The sequence below is a fragment of the Gallus gallus genome, chromosome 1 (genome assembly GCF_016699485.2).
Source record: "Gallus gallus isolate bGalGal1 chromosome 1, bGalGal1.mat.broiler.GRCg7b, whole genome shotgun sequence".
In the NCBI taxonomy this organism is placed as follows: domain Eukaryota; kingdom Metazoa; phylum Chordata; class Aves; order Galliformes; family Phasianidae; genus Gallus; species Gallus gallus.
The window spans coordinates 139,149,199-139,165,000 of NC_052532.1; the positions used below are offsets into that span (position 1 = coordinate 139,149,199).

The 15,802-nt window shown below is 43.7% G+C and overlaps 1 protein-coding gene across 8 annotated transcripts in view; it reads left to right on the forward strand.

Moving 5' to 3' along the window:
- The window catches only part of NAXD (NAD(P)HX dehydratase), a 52,856-nt gene that overhangs the window by 24,689 nt on the left and 12,365 nt on the right, over positions 1 to 15,802 (forward strand). For all 8 annotated transcript variants that reach the window (XR_003073345.3, XR_003073350.3, XM_015277873.4 and 5 more), the window contains 3 exons: positions 14,868 to 14,918; positions 14,999 to 15,103; positions 15,467 to 15,587. Coding sequence is in view for 6 of the 8 variants with exons in the window: in XM_015277873.4 (XP_015133359.1) it covers positions 14,868 to 14,918; positions 14,999 to 15,103; positions 15,467 to 15,587 (277 nt within the window). In the remaining 2 variants the exon portion in view is untranslated. The remainder of the gene's footprint in view (positions 1 to 14,867; positions 14,919 to 14,998; positions 15,104 to 15,466; positions 15,588 to 15,802) is intronic.

Genomic DNA, 15,802 nt, shown 5'->3' on the forward strand with positions numbered 1-15,802 from the left:
TGAGGAAATCAAGATACTAATGCAGTATCCTGCAGTTTCTGGTATATGGACAATGGACAGTGATTTATTGTGGAATAGCTGTAATATTTGTTGACAAGAGTGTGTATCTTGTCACTCGAAACCACAGACTGCTTTGCTTTCCTGTTCTCATAGAATCATAGAACGACTCATGTTGGAATGAACTTTAAAGATCACAGAATCACAGGGGTTGGAAGGGACCTCTAGAGATCACTGAGTCCAACCCCCCTGCAAAGCAGGCTCCCTACAGCAGGCTGCACAGGTAGGCGTCCAGATGGTTCTTGAATATCCCCAGAGAAGGAGAATCCACAGCCTCCCTCAGCAGCCTGTTGCAGTGCTCTGTCACCTTCACTGTGAAGAAGTTCCTTTGCATATTGGTGCGGAACTTCCCATGCTCCAGTTTATGGCCATTTCCCCTTGCCCTGTCCACACAGACTGCTGAAAAGAGGTTGGCCGTGTCTCTTTGATGCCCACGCTTAAGATATTTATAAACATTAATAAGATCACGTCTGAGTCTTTTCTAAAGGCTGAACAGACCCAGGTCGCTCAGCGTTTCCTCATAGGGGAGATGCTCCAGGCCCTTTAACATCTTCGTGGCCCTCCACTGGACTCTCTCCAGGAGATTCTTGTCTTTTTTGTACTGGGGAACCTAGAACTGGATACAGTACTCCAGGTGAGGCCTGACAAGGGCAGAGGAGAAGGGGAGGATGACCTCCCTTGACAAGCTCCAACCTCCCCGCTGTGGATGGAGCTGCCCCCCACCAGCTCAGGCCACCCAGGGCCCCATCCAGCCTGGCCTTGAGCACCTCTGTGGATGGGGCACCACAGCTTCTCTGGGCAGCTGTGCCAGCACCTCACTGCCCTCTGAGTAAAGAATTTCCACCTAATAGCTAACCTATTTTTCCCCTGTTTTAGTTTGAAGCCATTCCCCCTTGTTCTGTTGCTAGTAGACTGTATAATATGTCACTCCCCTACCTGCTCATAAGCTTCCTTGAAGTACTTGAAGGCTGCAATGAGGTCTCGCTGGAGCCTTCTCTTCTGCAAGCTAAACAAACTCCCACAACCTTTCATTGTAAGAGAGCCCTTTAATCACCTTAGTGGCCCTTCTCTGGACCTGCTCCAACAGCTCTGCGTCTTTCTTTTGCTGGGGGCCCCAGACTTGGGCACAGTTGTCTTTATGATACGCCTACTTCCTTCTCACTTATAGAATCATGCAATTGTTTGAGATGAAAGGGACCTTTAGAGGTCTTCTAGTCCAACTCCCCTGCAGTGATCAGGGACGGCTACAGCTCAATCAGGTTGCTCAGGGCCTGATCCAGCCTGACCTTGCGTGTCTCTAGGGGGAGTGCATTCACCATGTCTCTGGGCAACCTGTTCCAATGCTTTGCTACACTTATTGTAAAAAATTTCTTCCTTATATCCAGCCTGAATTTCCCGTGCTTTAGTTTGAAACCATTTCCTCTTGTTCTATCACGACAGACTACTAACAAATCCGTCCCCTTCTTTCTCATAGCCTCCCTTTAGACACAAAAAGTCTACTGTCTTAATGCCCTCAAAGGGCATGGCGTTTCAGGTCCTTTCAACAGCCTGGTGAAAAAGAAGCACGTTATGATCAGTTTCCTTTTATGCTTTTCTTGAGCATAGTGACAATCTTTGAAGACGTACTCTTGGGTTTTCTATGGTTGACTGATTTTTGGCTGTAGTTCCATTTACAAAACCTACTACAACAAGCTACTCAAAAAGTTATATCCCCCTCTCTTGTGTGAGCCTGTGCTAGAACCTTTACATACTGCTCCTCAGGTGCTTGGGTGAGATCTGATGCTTCCTAGGTATGGGTTTGGAGGATCAGGGTCTACAGTTTCACAAAAAATGTACTAAAGAAATCTTCTGTTGGATCCTAATACTTGTCAAGCTGGATTCCATGCACATACAGAAGCTCTAGACTTGGCCTGTCTGACTCCTGGAGCAAATAAGCAGTCTAAGCTATTCCCCTGAAAGGGGAAGGAACAAAGGATCATTTCTCCACTTCTCAGCTCTGGTGCATGCAGATTGAATTGTCTCTGTTCCCCATTTTGCTTCAGTCTTCCAAAGTGCCATTGCCACATCCTTTGTGGAGCTTGTCTTCCACAACCAGCTTCCTTGTAGGCAACATCAGGCTATCTCTTTTTCCCCTTCAATGTCTCTGATATTGGCTGGAGACAAAAGTACCACTGCTTCCTTGTGTTCACTGAAGTTGGTATGCAGCCAGTGCTGGTTTAGACTCTGTTGAGACAGAGTTTAGCTGTCACGTGCAAGAAAGACCAAGGTCACTCATACTATTTTCTGTCAGTGCTTAAAGGCAGCATGTTTCTGAAGTTATTGGCTATTTTCCTTTTATTTCACATGGAAGTATTGCACCCCTGTCATATCTCCCCACCACAAGGACTTTCATTCAGCCATTACAGGGATGTTTGCACTTCTGGTCTTATGGTCATCTAATTTTTCTTGTAGCACTAGTCTTGGAACCTAGTCAGGGCAATTCCCACCTGAATAACAGTTCCTCAGGTTTGTGAGACAACCAAGTTCCTATCCTGCAGGATGATGAATGCAGCTCCTAAGAAGACTTCGGAAAGGAGTGTTATCTTCCTTGTGTAGTCCTTGGGAAGAGCAAACAATGATCCCTCATGCTTTTGGATGTTCTGCATTACGCCTGCTGCCTGGCAGTTAAGCGTTTATGGGCTTAGCTGTGTCCTGTATCGGCTTCCAGCCTCTTTTCATATCATTCCCTTTCTCATCCTGTCATGAGTGTGATATTCCTGACAAATTTTCTGTTTCTGAGTGTGGTGAATCTGTTATTGGGTACGTTACTGGCTTTGTGCTCAAGTGGACTGATACAGAATTGCTGTTGGAATAGCAGTTACTATTGGTATCAGGTAGAGAAAAGTATTTGTCCTTATGAAGAGCCTTAGCCTAATTGAAGCATGTCTGATGTTGAAATCATTTTCTGCTGTCATTGGGCTCATTGCCTCTTGCCCTGAACTAGTAGCACTGAATCCTGAACTCGGCCTTTCTGTGTCTCATCTTGCAGCAGCAAAGCTAAATTGCTGTTCTCAGCAGAGCAGGCTTACTTTCATTCTGGATGAGAGGTAATGATTGATAGCAAAGTGGCTCTGTGTAACTTATGTTACGTGGTAAAATCGATTGGGTTCTCAAACTTCATGCTCATTCCTCTTACTCAATTCTCAAGCTTTCTTTTAGCTTCAATAAAATGTGTGGAATACCAGCTGGGGTTCTTCTGCTGACTGAGGCCCTTCCTGGCTGCCATTTCTGCCCACTGGTGTTGGTAGATAACACCAGCCTTCTTACCTTCCCCAATGCTATCCTCCTGAGGCTCCCACATCGGTCATTCAAAGAGCATTTTCTACTGAACATCTCTATCTGCTGGGATATACACTTCAGAAAACTCATTTTCTTTCAAATCTCTAGTTAAGGTTGCATGGAATTTTCTTGGCTTTAAATACCTCTTTCTGGGAGTAACAAAAGTTTGGGCCTTTGTCATGGATCGCCTCTGCAGAGCCCATGTGAAGTTTTCTCTTGGAAGTGGATTGCCGGTTCCACCTCAAATGAAGTATCAGCCTTTCTGCCTTTGTGTTTTGTTGGAGGGATTCATTTCCCACCTTCTGGCCCCACATCTTCAGGATTTAGGCTGAGATCTTCACTTAGGCTGAGACAGGTGCTGTAGGAGTTGTACTGATGCAGGTACAGCTTGGGAACATCAGCCCTATGCAGATAAATACTGTTGGTTACGCTAAGCGGTATTGCTGCTTATGCTTAGAACTATTAGTATTCAGTGGCTTCCTCACAGATGTCTTGATTACAAGAACAGTGTTTGAAAATATGCTAACAGGACCTTAAATACAGGTTTATGCAGCTTGGAAGCAGATTTTTTTTCTCTAATATATGTAATGGGTCTTGATGAAAGTCATTCACGGTTAAGTGGGATGTTTATTTGCTTTCTGTGTGCAGGCTTATATTGTTGTTTAACTTGATTTTGAAACTTAAGGTGTTGATAAGGAAAACGTTAGCACTGAATGCCTTCTCAACTCTTTCTGAGCAGTATTCAGCAAGAAACTGTAAAAAGAAATTGGCACTGGTAACTTATGGAGTTCAACTGAAGTTTATTTGTTTCATTTTAAGGCAAAATGCCAGCAGCTCACCAGGAATATCTTAAGCCAAATTTAACATTGACATAACCACCCATAAGTTGGAAACCTTAAGGAGTTTGCTTTCTGACTGTAAGTGTTCGGTGGATGAGACAGCGTGTGAAAACTTGGTACATTTGTTCATTCTGATTCAGATCTTACTTTGAATCGGAGTAAACAAGATTATTGTTTAAGCAGGATTTGTAGGAGTTCAGGGATGGGAATATTGAAATATAGCACCCCAGGTGGTTCCTGGTGTGCATGAATTTGGTGGGGGGGGGGATAACTAAAAAGGAGCGCTCTTTCTTCTGCATAACTGCAATACTATTTTGGAGGCTTTTGCTGTGCTTTGTGTTTCTTCTCCTGTTCAGATACTACTTTCAATTACATCGCTTTTAAAATTCAGCATATGACTGAGGCATACGTTAAGCTGCAGTTCCTCCTCCAAGTCAGCAGCTGATCTGCTATGAATTCAAACAGAGAATCTACAAGTAGACTGTTCTTTCTTTTTTTTCCTCTCTATGTAGAACAGAACTGTTTTGATAACTGCCATCTACGGCACTTTCAGTCCCGTTAGTTTGAACAACAGCTTTTAACATTTCCCAAAGCACTCGATGAGGTAGACGGGTACTTTTTAGGAAAGTTGTTTTCACCATCTTCCTGGCTTAAATCAAATACTTTTCTTGTGCACCTGACGTTTTGGATGAAAGGGCCCAGTGTGCGATATGAGAGTTAAAAGGCAAAAGACCCAGTTACACTGAATGCCACATAAAGCACGAGATAAAGATGCTGTTTGTGTCAGGGAAGGGATATTTGTCTCTGTTAAATGTTTCTTTCATTCAGGTAATATGAGTGGTGGTCAGTAGTTAATCATTTCATGTGTAAGGTTTGAGAGCTTGGAGTGATTAATGAGCTAGTGATAGTTATGCATACAGGAGTATATAAAGCAAAACTGAGGCAGTTGGGCAGGTGATTTATATAAATCTTGCCCACAGAGCAAGACTTCGATTGACGTTGCTGAATTTTGAAAGGAGGGCGAGTTCTTGGATTACTCTGTGGGAACCAGAGCAGGACCTTTTGAAGTTAACTGCATGTTTCCACCAGTAGCTTAAAAAAGCAGATAACTGAGAAGATGGCTCTAATGTGAAGAATCTCAAGCGGTGGAACACCAGTTTTCACATTTTTTTTAAAACCTTCTGTATCGAAGCTATGCTGTTTAGGGATGTTCCTTTCTCTGCCCACCCCGCCATCCCCAGCATCTGTGGCTGTAACCTTGAGCACAGCCTAGACTTGGAATATTTGCCTGCCTCAAGCTGTGCAGGATGACAAACTTGTGCTTGCTAAGCCCATTTTCCAAGCATCTCTGACACAGTGCTGCCTCCTGACCTCTATGAAGCTGAGTGCATGCTAACTCTGCATTTTTCCAGGCTCAAAGCAAGGAACACAGAAATACTTCCTAGGGGTTTTAGTGCCCATCTGTAGGAGTCGGTATGCAGTGTGTTAGGGAGGAATTTGTTTTTTTCCACCTGGCCTCCTTGAGGTTGGGGGGGGGGGGGGGATGGGGGTGGGGGGCAGGGTGCAGAAACATTTCCAGCTGCAGCATTTACAGGGAAAATTCTGAATATTTCTTCATTTTTATCTCTTTGCTCCAGACAAAACTATGGATTCAGGCATGCTGGAAATACAAGCAAATATAGAAGGCTTCAGCAGCAGTTTCTGAAGGCATTAGTAGCTTTCAGTAACATGGTTTTGTTTTTGTGGTGGTTATTTTTTTCTTTTGTAAAAAGGGCTGCCATTCCTTTTTGATCATTTAAGGTTGTACTGTGCATAACCAGTGCCAGGTTATGCACATTGACCTGTCTCTGCCACTGAGAGCTAGGGACTATTGCTGCCTCAAGTCTGGCTACTTCAGCTTAGTCAGACAGGAGCCCAGGTCAGCCCAGTGTTTCCAGGTCAGCAGCACATGCTGAACAGTGGAGCTAAACTGTGATATCAGTCACCTCAGTCTCGCCAATATTTCTGAACTAGTATCTGTGCTTTTAGAGAACGATCCTGTCAGCCTCTTTGATTACCCTGCCAGAGAACCGCAGGGTAGGATAACTGACCCTCGGGTCAGTACTGGGACCAATGCTCTTTAATATCTTCATCAATGACATCGACAGTGGGAATTGAGTACAGCAAGTTCCCAGATGACACCAAGCTGTGTGGTGCAGTTGACATGCCTGAGGGATGGGATGCCATCCAGAGAGACAGGCTTTGAGCTGTGGGCCCAGGAGAACTTCATGAGGTTCGACAAATCCAAGTGCAAGGTCTTGCACCCGGATTGTGGCAACCCACCCCCACCTCCCCCATCAATGCAAGCTGGGGGAGGTAAAGATAGAGCACAGCCCTGCTGAAAAGGACTTAGGGATACTGGTGGATGGCAAGCTGGACACAAGCCAGCAATGTGCCAACCATATACTGGGCTGCATCAAAAGAAACATGGCCAGTTAGACAAGGGAGGTGATCCTGCCCCTCCGCTCTGTGCTGATGAGACCTCATTTAGAGTGCTGTGTCCAGTTACGGAGTCCTCGGGACAGGAGAAAGCACATCCCTCTACAGGAAGGCCACAAAAATGATCCATGGAATGGAACACCTCCCCGGCGAGGACAGACTGAGAGAGCTAGGACTGCTCAGCCTGGAGGAGGCTCCAGGGAGACCTGATAATGGCCTTTCAGTATCTAAAGGGGTGCTATAAGAAGGGGACTGTTTAGCAGAGTCATATCATGTTGTGATAGGACAAGAGAAAATGGTTTCCAACCAAGAGAGGATGTTTAAACTGGATATGAGAAAAAGGTTTATTACAATAAGGGTGGTGAGGCACTGGAACAGGTTGCCCAGAAATGTCGTGGATGCCCCATCCTTGGAGACATCCAAGGTCAGGCTGGACAGGGCTCTGAACAACCTGATTGAGCTGTAGGTATGTAGATGTCCCTGTTCATTGCAGGGCAGTTGGATTAGATGAACTTTAAAGGTCCCTTCCAACTCAAATAATTCTGTAATGCTGATGAGCTTTGCAGGCCTCAGCTGGCTAGAGTTCTGGATACGTGCATGTAGACTCGGTCACAAGGTACATAGTGCTCAGATGCCAAGGGAATCTGGCAGCTACCTATTTGGACAAGTGAAGACATTATTCACAGAAGTCTGGTTTACTGACAAGTTGTAGACATGCAAACTGTTGTTTAAAGGACCTCACCTGCTCAGTAGCCCCATGAAAATATTTTGTCTTTACTTTGGAATATCTAGCAGAAAATTTAGTTGCATACTTGGCATTTTCAGATTGCAGTAGAAGGCACTTTTTTATAGAGATTATAGCAAAAGTATACTGCTTACTGAAGTGTTGGGATGACTTTGTGGTCAGTGCTATCCAGTATTATAGCATACTGAGTTTTGAACTGTCTTCAAACACATAGGTTAAGGAGTTTTGCCAAGAATGGTCCGGGGCATGGCTCTTTTAAAGGGACCCAGGAAATGCACTGTTTATTGCTGGTGTCAGTAAGGGAAACCTTGCCCACAGTATCTTTCCTTTGCAAGGTAAAATGATGAGAGTGTGATGTATCTTTAGAGAAAACTAATTACTATTGTGACGTAAATGTTGCTTCTTCGTATGCTGCTCCAGTGGTTTTCTGTTTCATTAAGTTTCAATCTCTTATTGAAACCATTGGCTCCAATTTCTTTATTTTTCCCTTTCAAATACTGAATGCCAAGGTTGTTAGGTAGCTAAATCAGTTCATCAGGAAAATCACAAGTCTACTACTAATAATATTTTAACTATCATTGCAGGTATTCTTTCTGCCCGTGCACATCTAATTAAAAAAGCTAAGAAGTACATTTAAGTTAGATGTGGGCAAAACTGTACATAATGGTCTTTTCTGAGATGCCATGGAGGCCCAGGTTGTATACTGTTAAACAGAAGCAGAGTAAATAGGATACGTGTGCTATTGCTGATCCATGGACTCGATGGGAGGAGTCCTGACTGACTGTAAGAAGCTGTGGATGTTCCCTTGGAGCATGCTGCCTGCTGTCTGCTCCTTGTGCCTTAGGATTCGTGCCTTATGCTCTGTGAAGACTTCCTTGGCTGACTGATCCTCCAATTGTACCTGGGAGCTCCACAGCAATTTAGTCCTCCCTGAAATGTTCCTCCCCTTCCCCTCCTAGTTCTTGTTTCTTGCAGACAGTGTCTTATACTCGTTCACATCAGTCCACTCCCTTTATTCGATTAGAATGGTGAACCTGTGCAAGAGTCCTGCATGTCTCTGTTACTGAGGCACTGGTGACCATCATGTTTCAAGGCAAGGTCACAGGCTGTAGGCTGGATAAGCCATTTAGTGGGGTGGGTTTTTTTGCATTATTTTACCTTCTTTTGGTAGCATCCTGCCCATTCATTTCTCCAAGCTTCTTCCTCGTCAGATCCTTTCCAGCATGGATGATTTTGATTTCATGCATTTGTGGTTCTGGTTTTCATAGAATCATGGAATAGTTTGGGTTGGAAGAGACCTTTAAGATCACCTAGTTCCATCCCCCCTGCTATAGGCAGGGACACCTTTCTCTAGACCAGGTTGCTCAAAGCCCCATCCAGGCTGGTGTTGAACACCTCCAGGGAGAGGGCATCCATAGCCCCTCTGGGCAGCCTGTTCCAGTGTCCCACCACCCTCACAGTAAAGAATTTCTTCCTAATATCTGGTCTAAACCTACCCTCTTCCAGTTTGAAACCATTTCCCCTTGTCCTGTTTCAGTGGGTTTTGTTTTGTTTTTCAACAGAGGATTGGAATTTGGCTTTGGCAATCTATTTTATAATTGCCATTTGAAAGCTGGAACAGAGAACAGAGATTTCTACTAAAATTAACGCGTTGCATTTCAAGGCATAAACCTGGAAATTCTTTGCCCTTACCCTGTAAATTTTCCCAATTAGAGTAAAGGGTTACCTTTATCCAGATAGAGCACTAGCTCCTACTGGGACACAGCTTGTTTCTCAGTTCTTACTGAGTAGGTTGCTGACATACAAGTCCCAGATGGCCAGTCATGGGAGAAAGATTTTTCAGGGAATTGTGTGTTTCAAGAGTAGAGTGGGAGTAGATTCAGGTTAATTTTATCCTCTCTGGTTCCCTTCCTTTTAGGACCTCCACTGAAAATTGTACTCACCAAAGGACGCTATTTTGGGCATTCCTAAATGTCAGGTATTCCTGGCCAGTAACAAATGATAACCGTGTGGGAGGTTGTCCCTTACAACACCTTCAGGAGGTGTATGAATCTTGGGTCATTTCAAAAGGCGGTGTTCAGTTTCATCACTGATAGCTGTATGTGTTGGTGTTTAATTGTGTGTAAGCCTACCTTAACTTTGGAATTTGGGTGTTTTATTAGCAAAATTTCTTAGTAGTTTTAATTAGCAATATTCTAAGTCCTTGGTGAAGTCCTTGTAAGTGTTTATTGCTTGGGACAGAAGTGAGCAGCTAGTTCTTGATCTTAGAAGGAGTCCTATTAGACAACATTAAATAGATTTTGGTGCGAAAGTGAAGTTATCCTGAGCTGTATTTATTATAGAATCACAAAGAAGGTTCTTCCAAATACTGTAAGTATTAACACAGGAAAGCCCGTGCTGAACACGGCGATGCGTTTTCAGATGAAAATTCACTTTTGTGGTTCCAGAAATAAAATACTCCCCACAGACGATGTAGCCACTGTTGCTGTAAGCACCTCTTATTAAAATAAATCTTGTATGCTGTATTTGCAGTAATAGAGTGTTTAAAAAAAGGGGGGGGGAGGTTCATCTCACCTAATTCTTGATGTCTGAAAATACAGCAGTAAGTTTTCTCTGCTCCCTCTACGAGAACTGAGGAGGGACGGATACATCTGCTGGGGATCCATGCCCCCTTAAATGCAATGCCTAAGCCAGATGCACTCTTGTACTGAGCCTTTTGACCTTTAAATGGCAGCCGGTGAGATGAATCCTGTCCACAATCGATAAGAAGCTGAGGTTCCCCAATGAGTGTTGTGCCCTTCAAGAGGTGGTTATGTTATGAGAGCTCTCTTATCTTTGATTTTTATGGTTACCACATTATCCCTTTTCTCCCCACAACTTCCTCTGTGAGGTTCTGTGCCTGTCAACAGGCAGCTTCTGTCTGGATTTATGGAACAGGAAGAAAGGAAAATAATTACTTCTGGATTTTTGTTTTTAGAATTAAAAAAAGCTTTCTAAATAAGGGAATGGACTTTGTGTCCCCTGCTTGTTTTATAAAGGGAGAAAGAGAAAACAAAGATTGCTTCAATGTTAGATTAGAAATTGATACCTCAGAGACTCAGTACACAACGAAAGTTGCTTGGCCAGTAGATTTCACTTAACAAGATGGAATTTTTCTTCAGAGCAGAGGTCAAATGCCTCACTTAGATTGTGGAGAGCCTGTTAGAGAAGTGGGAGTTCAAAATGTTATTAGGAAGAAATGTCTCATTTCTCTGGGGTGTGCCAGTGACCTAGCCTTCCAGAAGCTATTTACCTGTACATATCCACCTGTGCTTATAAATTCCACCTTTTTTTTTCCCTTAAGCATAAGTTCTTGAGGTGAATACATATATATATACATATATGTAAAGAGAAATTCTAGCTAGTAGTCAGGGGACCAGACAGTAACAGCAACAGCCAAACCTTAATTGTTTCAGAAACAGAAAACATAGGCAAAATTAATTCACTAGATTAATGAAAATAAAGTTAAAAGAATTGTTCGGAAAGATATTGACTTCTGAGGTGTGATGTCTTGCATCAGACTTGGTTAGGAGAAATGTTTATTCTATTCTGAAAAATGAAGTGTCATGAAAGATTGGTATACTGAAACCAGAATAAACTGTGGATTCATCTTAATTAGAAGTGGGACACTAATCATTTTAAGTGTACTGAAGGAATTTGAAGAAGCTGCTAATGAACAAAAAATATTCTTTCTCATTAAAACTGGTTACAAAACGAGGTTGCAGTGAATGGAATTCTTATCATCAGAGATTCTGGGGGATGTTTCTTCTTCGCATTATCTTGTTAACCTCTTGGAGTTCGGTGCCATATGATATCTACTAAGAGGAACCTAGTACAGTTCAAAGGTAATTGGACTTCTGGATGTGTAGCATTCATTTATACAGAAGGAAATACAAACCTGGGTGCTAGGTCCATAGTATTGTATTATTTCAACCATTGAGACAAATCAAATGTAATTTTAATTAAGTTAAAACAGCGGACACAAAGCAGTACAGTTTCTGCGATGGAAATTTTTGCACCTGTGTAGAAAAATTTTAATCAATAAAGAACCATAGAATGGTTTAGGTTGAAAGGGACCTTTGAGATCACCTAGTTCCAACCCCTCTCCTATAGGCAGGGACACCTCCCACTAGACCAGGTTGCTCAAAGCCCCATCCAGCCTGCCCTTTAATGCTTCCAGGGAGGGGGCATTCACAGCCTCTCTGGACTGCCTGTTCCGGTGTCTCATCACTCTCACAGAAGAATTTCTTTCTCATATCCGGTCTAAATCTACCCTCTTCCAGTTTAAAGGCATTTCCCTCCATCCTGTTGCTACACGCCCTTGTAAAAAGTCCTTCCTCAGCTTTCCTGAAGACCCCCTTCAGATACTGAACAGCCACTATAAGGTCCTCTCAGAGTTGAAGAGCCCCAACTCTCTCAGCCTGTCCTTATAGGGGAGGTGCTCCAGCCCTCTGATCATTTTCATTACTCTCTTCTGGACCCACTCCAGCAGCTCAGTGTCTCTCTTGTGCTGGGGGCTCCAGAACTGGATGCAGTATTCCAGGTGGGGTCTCATGAGAGCAGAGTAGAGGGGCAGAATCACCTCCCTCGACCTGCTGGTCACACTTCTCTTCATGCAACCCATGATACAGTTGGCTCTGGGCTGCAAGTGCACATTGCTGGCTTATGACGAATCTTTCATCAGTTGACATCCATCTCCTCTGGACTGCTCTTAAGGCATTCTCCGCCCAGTCTGTATCTGTGCTGTATCTTGCACTTGGCCTTGTTGAGCTTGATAAGGTTGGGATGGGCCCCCCTCTCAAGCCTATCCAAGTCCCTCTGGATAGTATTCCTTCTCTCCAGCGTGTCAACTTTACCACTTAGCTTGGTGTCCTCTGCAAGCTTGCTGAGAGTGCACTCTATCTCACTGTCCATGTTGCTGACAAAGATACTAAATAGCACTGTGGTCCCAGTACCAATCCCTGAGGAAGGCTGCTCATCGCCAGTCTCCACATGGACACTGAGCCATTGACTGCAACTCTGAGTGTGACCATCCAGCCAGTTCCTTATCCAGTGGGTGCTCCATCCATCACATCCATTTTTCTCCAGTTTGGTGACCAGGGTATCGTGCGGGACTGCATCAAATGCTTTGCACAAGTCCAGGTAGATGTTATCACTTGCTCTTCCTTTATCTGCTGAAGTTATAACTCTTATCATAAAAAGCCACCATGTTTGTCATGCATGACGTGCCCTTGGTGAAGCCATGTTGGTTACCACCAATCACCTCACCATTATTTTCCATGTACCTTAGTAGAGCCTTCAGGAGGATCTGCTCCATGATCTTGCCAGGCACAGAAGTGAGACGGACTGGCCTGTAGTTCCCTAGATCTTCTTTGAACGTGGGGGTTATGTTTCCCCTTCTCCAGTCAGTGGGAAAACATAACATAAAGAAGTGATAGACCCTCAGCAAGTTTGCAGATGACACCAAGCTGAGCGGTGCAGTCAATACACTGGAAGGAAGGGAAGTCATCCACAGGGACCTGGACAGGCTGGAGAAGTGGGCCCATGGAAACCTAATGAGGTTCAGTAAGGTCAAGTGCAGGTGCTGCACTTGGGTTGGGGCAATCCCAGGTATTTATACAAACTCAGGGAAGATCTCCTTGAGAGCAGCCCTGCGGAGAAGGACTTGGGGGTCCTGGTGGATGAGAAGCTGGACATGAACCAGCAGTGTCCGCTTGCAGCCTGGAAGGCCAACTGTGTTCTGGGCTGCATTAGAAAAGGGATGGCCAGCAGGGAGAGGGAGGTGATTGTCTCCCTCTACTCAGCTCTTGTGAGGCCCCATCTGGAGTACTGCGTCCAGGCCTGGGGCCCCCAGTACAGGAAGGACATGGAGCTCTTGGAGCGGGTCCAGAGGAGAGCCACTAAGATGATCAGAGGGCTTTAGAACCTCTCCTCTGAGAAAAGGTTGAGGGAACTGGGATTGTTTAGCTTGGAGAAGAGAAGGCTCCAGGGAGACCTCATTGTGGCCTTCCAATGCTTGAATGGAGCATATAAACAGGAGGGGGAACGGCTGTTTATGAGGGTGGACAGTGATAGGACAAGGGGGAATGTTTAAACTGGGACAGGGGAGATTTAGGTTAGATATTAGGAGGAAATTTTTCACAGAGGGTGGTGTGACACACTGGAACAGATTGCCCAAGGAGGTTGTGGATGCCCCATGCCTGGAGGCATTCAAGGCCAGGCTGGATGTGGCTCTGGGCAGCCTGGTCTGGTGGTTGGCAACCCTACACATAGCAAGGGGTTGAAACTAGATGGTCATTGTGGTCCTTTTCAACCCAGGCCATTCTATAGTTCTATGATCTCATAAGTTTCTTAAAATCTTTGAAAGAAGGGCTATCTGGTGTTCAGTATACCACAGCTAGCTATGTTGTAAGATTCTATGCTCACACAATGCTGAATATACTTATTTGTGAATTTGAGTATTTTTGTAGTAGCTGAATGATATGAGTTGTATGAGATTCACTATTCAGAGTTACATAAGTAGCTGAATATGAAAGAGGACCTGTGGCATTCCCCTGGAATCCCAGGAGGGGATTACACCTGGTAGTCTGTGAAACGCGGCCCAAGCTGAGACCTGCGTAAGTGTGTGCATGTAATGAAGGGGTTTATATTCTGTAGAGGCTCCTAATGTAGCTGCAGCTGTGTATTGAGAGAAACCCTCAGGCTTGTTGCAGTGGGTCATGTTTCAGTCTCACGCTTACAGCATGAAAACGGCACCCAAACAAACAAAGTAATGTTGGGTTGAAGCACACAGCTATGTTCTGGTCATCTATTTAAAAGCAGAAGGAAAACATTGCTACTGCAACTGGAAAAATTAGAATTGTGTGGGAGTGAATGAGGATATGTGTATTCCATCATTAGTAGTTTACAGGAAGCATTGTGGGCTGCGTTTATTTTGACTGCAAGAACAGAGGTACATTCAGTACCCTGGAAATTAATTAATTGACTTTACTCATTTGGACTTTTCTCTTTTGTTACTTGGAGATGTACGTTTCCTATATGTGACTTGGTTGGCATCTCAAGTCTTCTACATCAGAGGACTGAGTTAGGCATTGTATTCTTCTTTGCTTATCAATACCACCATGTCAATTGTATGTAGGAGCCGCCTTGGCACCGCTTGAATTAGGGAGGGAATGATGCCACTGTAGAATTGCCAATGGATATGGAAATGTTTTCTTTTACTTGGAAGAATGTCATAGGATTTATTTTACTGTGAAAAAGCATGCTATATGACCAGACTTACAGCACAGCACCTACCTGTTAGACAGGAAGAAAATGCAGAATGTATTTTGGATGTTAGAAGTTTTAAATCTGCAAGCATCTTAAAGTTATCTGCATTTTTTTTTTTGCAGGCTATTATAGAAAAATCAAAACTGAAAGGAATTCCTATCATTATCGATGCCGTAAGTACATTTTTGATTGATTCAGTGGCTTGGCATTTAAGAATCTATTCAGAAAAGGTTTTTCTTGCTGTTTCTTGCAGGATGGACTGTGGCTTATTTCCCAGCAGCCTTCTCTTATTCAAGGGTACCAGCGAGCTATTCTTACTCCAAACTATATGGAGTTTAGCAGACTATATGAGGCCATGGTGAGCTACTTTCCTTTTTTGATACTTAAGTACACACAAGTTTAGTCTCGTAGTCTTTAAAAATAAACACCCTATTATTGGGCTAACCATTATGTGCTGCTTCTTATATGCAAGATAGGCATTGTCTGGGTTTTCATTCTAGGGCATAATTGCCTCAGCAATGCATATTCTTAAACAGAGCTCTCCTTTACAGAGGACCCTTTCTTAGATATTTCTGGCATTGCAATGGGTATAGAATAAAAATACCTAGAAAGGCTGATGATGATACTTTTTCTTTTCCCCACGCGTGCTGAAGTAGCATGTGTTAGAATGTTTTGTTCTAGTAATAAAATACGTACTGTGTATGGAATTCTTGTGTTATAGCTTAGAGACCCCGTAGACAGTAGTGATCATCATGGATGTGTTTTAAGACTCAGCCAAGCCCTGGGGAATTTGACAGTTGTTCAAAAGGGAGAACGAGATCTTATTTCAGATGGAGAGAAAGGTAAGTGAAACCTTTTGCTCTTAGCAGTGTGGTTTTTTTTGTTTATTTTCAGTTGTTGTAAGTCCAGTGGTTGACTGTATAGTAACTGGTTGCCTGTATTCTGACAATTGAGAAGGGGGAGGAAGGGCTGTCTTTGCAGATCACCTTTAGGTGCCTTACGTAAGTTGGTATTTTAAAAGAGGGCAATTTACTTGCTGAAAAAAAGTTGCTGATCT